Source organism: Bos indicus x Bos taurus, chromosome 19, assembly GCF_003369695.1.
Source record: "Bos indicus x Bos taurus breed Angus x Brahman F1 hybrid chromosome 19, Bos_hybrid_MaternalHap_v2.0, whole genome shotgun sequence".
NCBI lineage: Eukaryota > Metazoa > Chordata > Mammalia > Artiodactyla > Bovidae > Bos > Bos indicus x Bos taurus.
Genome location: NC_040094.1, coordinates 10,160,500 through 10,166,800, shown reverse-complemented (window position 1 = coordinate 10,166,800; position 6,301 = coordinate 10,160,500). Strand labels below are relative to the sequence as shown.

Genomic DNA, 6,301 nt, shown 5'->3' with positions numbered 1-6,301 from the left:
GAGGAATCAACCTGCCTGACTTCAGGCTCTACTACAAAGCCACAGTCATCAAGACAGTATGGTACTGGCACAAAGACAGAAATATAGATCAATGGAACAAAATAGAAAGCCCAGAGATAAATCCACACACATATGGACACCTTATCTTTGACAAAAGAGGCAAGAATATACAATGAATTAAATACAATCTCTTTAACAAGTGGTGCTGGGAAAACTGGTCAGCCACTTGTAAAAGAATGAAACTAGAACACTTTCTAACACCATACACAAAAATAAACTCAAAATGGATTAAAGATCTAAACGTAAGACCAGAAACTATAAAACTCCTAGAGGAGAACATAGGCAAAACACTCTCTGACATACATCACAGCAGGATCCTCTATGACCCACCTCCCAGAATACTAGAAATAAAAGCAAAAATAAACAAATGGGACCTAATTAAACTTAAAAAGCTTCTGCACAACAAAGGAAACTATTAGCAAGGTGAAAAGACAGCCTTCAGAATGGGAGAAAATAATAGCAAATGAAGCAATGGACAAAGAATCTCAAAAATATACAAGCAACTCCTACATCTCAATTCCAGAAAAATAAATGACCCAATCAAAAAATGGGCCAAAGAACTAAATAGACACTTCTCCAAAGAAGACATACAGATGGCTAACAAACACATGAAAAGATGCTCAACATCACTCATTATCAGAGAAATGCAAATCAAAACCACAGTGAGGTACCATTTCACGCCAGTCAGAATGGCTGCGATCCAAAAGTCTACAAGGAATAAATGCTGGAGAGGGTGTGGAGAAAAGGGAACCCTGTTACACTGTTGGTGGGAATGCAAACTAGTACAGCCACTATGGAGAACAGTGTGGAGATTCCTTGAAAAACTGGAAATAGAACTGCCTTATGATCCAGCAATCCCACTGCTGGGCATACACACTGAGGAAACCAGAAGGGAAAGAGACACGTGTATCCCAATGTTCATTGCAGCACTGTGTATAATAGCCAGGACATGGAAGCAACCTAGATGCCCATCAGCAGATGAATGGATAAGAAAGTTGTGGTATATATACACAGTGGAGTATTACTCAGCCATTAAAAAGAATACATTTGAATCAGTTCTAATGAGATGGATGAAACTGGAGCCTATTATACAGAGTGAAGTAAGCCAGAAAGAAAAACACCAATACAGTATACTAACGCATATATATGGAATTTAGAAAAATGGTAATAATAACCCTGTATATGAGACAGCAAAAGAGACACTGATATATAGAACAGTCTTTTGGACTCTGTGGGAGAGGAAGAGGGTGGGATGATTTGGGAGAATGGCATTGAAACATGTATAATATCATATATGAAACAAGTCGCCAGTCCAGGTTCGATGCACGATACTGGATGCTTGGGGCTGGTGCACTGGGACGACCCAGAGGGATGGTATGGTGAGGGAGGAGGGAGGAGGGTTCAGGATGGGGAACACATGTATACCTGTGGTGGATTCATTTTGATATATGGCAAAACCAATGCAATATTGTAAAGTTAAAAAATAAAATACAATAAAATAAAAATCTTTTGACTGCCATGTGGGTGAATATCTATAGGGAATGCCTTCCTTCACTGGTGTAGATGGTCCCTTACTGGGTGAAGTAACAGAATATGTGGTGTGTGTGCTGCAACATGAGACGGGGGCGAGAGATTGTCTGGGTTAAAAAAGGGGTGATAGATCTTGTATGAGGGGGAATGGAAGAACTCTTCTTAGTGAAACTAGAATTTTAGAAGATGTTACTGAATATAAGGATAGAAGAGAAAGGAAGATGTTGATATAAGAGAAATAAAATAGACAAAGCAATAAAGAGGGGAGATTAATAGGAAGGGAGAGGAAGGGAGAGGAAGGAAGGGGAATGTAAAGATGGAGGGGAGGGGAGGACTGGGAATAAAGATGAAGGAGGACATGGAGGGTAAGAGATAGAGGTGACAAGTGAGGGTTAAGTGGCCGCCTCACTCCCCTGCCTTTCCACCCCCTTACCTGACTCCTGCAATCTGTTATCCAATAGGGGTCATTTTAGCCTCATCCTTCCGCTTCCATCTGCATCCACTTCACTCCATCTTCTATGTCACTGTCATAAAGACCTTTCTAACCTGGTATCTGATCACCTTGCTTGCTCATTATAATCTTTTAATGACTGTCAAGGACTCACAGCTTAAAACTCAGAATCTTAGATGTATATTAATATCTACAACTATGCTTCTGGGATATAAAAAAATTCTACATTTAATGATGCTGATATTGGCTTTATATATTCACAGGTGATGTTTTAGGTACACACAAATTTAGAATTATTCTATCTTCTCAGTGTATTTCTCATCTAATATTATGAATTATCGCTCTTTATTATTTTAACAAATCTACTTTTCTAATATTAGTCTATCTGCATTGGCTATTTTGTGGTTTTCAAAAATTAATTAATTTTAATTGACGAATAATTACTTTATAATATTGTGGTGGTTTTTTGCCATACATCGACATGAATCAGCCATGGGTGGACATGTGTCCCCCCCATCCTGAACCCTCCCTCCCAACTCCCTCCACACCCCATCCCTCTGGGTTGTCCCAGGGAGCTTTTTTTTTAGTTAGTGTTTGAATGCTATGTATAATATTATTTCACTCTATTAAATTACATGTAAGTTTTGTCTTGTAAGCTGCATAAAATAAGATTTAAAATTTTTATTCAATATAACAATCTTTGTTGTTTTAACTGGGACATTTAGTCTGAATAAATTTAATGTAATTACTGATATACATGTTTATATTTATCATCTTAGTTTTTGTTTTCTATTAGTTCTACAGATTTTAAGTTTATTTTTTTTAAATAAAATAATCTCTATAATTTCTACAGTTCCCCATCCTGAACCCCCCTCCCACCTCCCTCCCCATCCCATCCCTCAGGGTCATCTCAGTGCACCAGCCCTGAGCACCCTGTCTCATGCATCGAACCTGGACTGGCAATCTGTTCCACATATGATAATATACATGTTTCAATTTTTTTGGATCTTTTTTCTTGTTTCTTTTTGGATAAATAAAATAGTTTTGACTATTAAAAACAAACAAACAAACAAACAACTCAGACTCTTAGAAGCTGCCTAACATGCATTGTGGGTTAATTCATGGTTCAAAGACATGCTTACATATGTGCATGAAACTCCCTCTCAGTGGGTCACACCAAGTTCTAAAACCTAGGCTCCATCTACCTTTCTTATCAGTATCTCTGTCACCTGGGAACTGATGGCTAGTCAGGAATCCACGGTGTCTCACATACGCTATATGTTACAAGACCAAGTGTATCTTACTGGTTAAAGCCTGGTTTTCACTTGCCACTTGAGGAATTGGTTTTTAATGCCTTGTATCCTCTGCATTACACTTGAGGTTATCCTCAGACTTTAGACTGACTAGCATGGAGTTCATATCACTTGTTTATTCTCCACACTCTCCAACAAGTTTCTGGATGCTTCTTACAGCTGCTCTATATGCAGGTGAGAAAATCCTAGTTTCACACCTTCCTTCAGCCCAGAATGGAAAAGAGTCTTCAGGTCATCCGTCTTCTTAGAGATCCTTTATCTGCAGGATCAGTTTCCCAGCCAGTGCCCACACATCACCCATACAACAAGGAGAGTGACCCGAGGAGACAAGAGTATATCCTTGGGGAGAAACTACTGGACTCCCTCAGGAAGCAGGACAAGGTTCCTACCCTCTCTAGCCTGGGTTCCCCAACCACCCACAACATTGTCCTTGTAGCCATATCATGCAAAGTATATAAAGATTTGGTCACTAAAGTAGAATATCCTGCAGAATATCCAAGAAGTATTTGGTCAAGAAAGACCCAATCCAAAGTGCAGGTAAATATGTACTTTGATGATGGAAAATATTTAGAAACTTAACAAATGATATCATTTCCAAAATACCACAGTGGAGAATGAGGCAGAGAGCAGGGAGGAGAACAAATGTAATTGTTCCAGATTTGACATAGAAATGTTGACCATTCGTCAGAGATATTCACCCATAGAAGAGGAACTCTGTAAGTTTTCCCTTGTGATGGTGAGATACTCTGAGTTTCAAATCCCACCCGTATCTCCTGCCTCAAAACCTGGAGTAAGAGGAACCATCTTCTGACCAAGCTCTGCCCCTCACTTGCTGTTCATCACTGAGCAAGTCTTTTCCCTCTGAGTTTTCCCATTTGTAAAACTGTATAATACTACCATACCTTCTGTCAGTTTTGTAAGAATGAGAGAGAAGTCTGAAAGTAACTAACAAAATAGCTGACACAGGAAAATGTCCGTAGAAATATTGGTTTAATTTCAACTGTCACACTCCATAAAGACTTTCCTCCACATCCCCCACGGAAAACAAAGGTTCAGTGAGAAGATTTGTCATTTAAAATCAACCTATTTTAAGTTCACTCCCTCCTGGAAATCACTAGGCGCTTGCCTAATCTCTTCACTGCTGCCTGCATCTCCTGGTTCCTCAGGGTGTAGATCATTGGGTTGAGCATGGGGGTGATAACCGTTTGGCTGATGGACACAGCTTTGTCCATGGGAAAAGAGGTAAAGGGCCGGGCATAAATATAGATACAGGGAATGAAGACCATAGACACGACAATGATGTGAGTGGTGCAGGTGGAAGCTGCCTTCCTCCTCGCCTGCCCAGAGTGGGACCTCAACATCACCAGAATGACTGTGTAAGAGATCAGAAGGAGGAGGAACCAGATGAGGACCAGCATCCCACTGTTGGAGATCATAAGGAACTCCAGGAGGGAGGTGTCTCTGCAGGCAAGCCTCAGCACTTGTGGAATGTCACAGTAGAAGTTATCTAGGATGTTGGGTCCACAGAAAGGCAATGGGAGCATCAGAATCAGCTGGACAATGGAGTGGACCAAGCCCCCTACCCAGGCAGCCACCACCAGCCCCACACACACTCGAGTGTTCATGATGGTGACGTAGTGGAGGGGCCGGGAGATAGCTATGTAGCGATCATAGGCCATCACTGAGAGGAAGAAGACAGTCCCACCTCCCAGAAAGTGGAAGAAGAAGATCTGGGCCATGCAGCCCTGGTAGGAGATGGTCTTCTTCTCAGCAAGGATGTCCACTAGCATCTTCGGGGCAGTGACTGAGGAGAAGCAGACATCTATAACAGCCATATTTCTCAGCAGGAAATACATGGGTGTGTGGAGCCTGGAATCAGAGGTCACTGTCACCATGATGAGGAGGTTTCCCATGACAGTGGTGGTGTAGACAAGCAGGAAAACCAGAAACAAGAAAAGCTGGAGTTCCTGATACTGTGAGAACCCTAGGAAGACAAATTCTGATACCCATGTGAGGTTCCCTGAATCCATGGTGTCTTCTCCATACACCTAAGGAAAACACACCAGAGACAGACAGGCATGAAGTTGTTGCTTGTCCTCTTAGTGCTCAAGGGCTCAATTCAGTTGTCCAAGTCAATGTAATGGACATTCTTATGTACAGATGACAATACCAAGTGCTGATTGAATGACTTTGTCTCAAACAGTTTACTAGTTTTTGCTGGGATACACATATGTGAGTTATCTTAAAGCCATCCAAAGACACAAGCCATTTGCCTTTCCAAGATTCAGTGTAATCTCGTGGTGGGAAGACACTTAGAGTTCAATAGAACCAAAATCATATTTCAGAGCTATTTCCTTGAGATTTGGACTTGAGTAAATTACTTAATCTGAGTCTCAGTTTCCACATCTGAAAGAAATACATTTTCTTTATAGAATTTGGCTAAGGGATTAAATAAAATAACATAAATTTCATAAACAGTATTTGGAATAATAAATGTTAATCACTCTCTTCTGTGCAGTCTCCCAGTCCACAGCAGCCTCGACTACATTTTTATGCTAGTCATTTTTCCTTTTAAAAAATTTCTTATGTTTTATGCACTTTGAAGGTTACTTTCCATTTACAGTTAATAGAAATAATGGTTATGGCATCAATCATTTTTCATGCAACAATGAACACATCAGAACGTGTTAATGGACTTTTCATGCGTCTGTGTTTTTCCTTCACAATGCACCCATAATGTGCTAGACACATAGGTCTTGATTTCTCAGTTTAACTGTGCCCTGCAGTGCCCATAGTCAGTAATTAACAAGTACCTGGTGTTAACTGCTAAGTGGGTGAAAAGCTATTAGGGTTCAGGACATGTGAAGGAGCCTCTGGCCACAGTGGCACACCTGTGACATTCCATTTCTTTCCATCCCCCCGGGTAGGTGACCCTTACTGGATGAGG

General features: G+C 40.7%; 1 protein-coding gene across 1 annotated transcript; it reads right to left on the bottom strand.

The window, feature by feature from the left end:
• Positions 1 to 4,448: 4,448 nt before the first annotated feature.
• LOC113878479 (olfactory receptor 4D1-like) lies at positions 4,449 to 5,384 on the bottom strand. Its single transcript, XM_027519620.1, has one exon. The coding sequence runs from the start codon at positions 5,382 to 5,384 to the stop codon at positions 4,449 to 4,451; it is 936 nt and encodes a 311-aa protein (XP_027375421.1).
• Positions 5,385 to 6,301: the final 917 nt, after the last annotated feature.

What these genes read in the sequence shown, in the direction of transcription:
- LOC113878479 (XM_027519620.1), bottom strand. Translation starts at nt 5,384, where the DNA reads ATGGATTCAGGGAACCTCACATGGGTATCAGAATTTGTCTTCCTAGGG.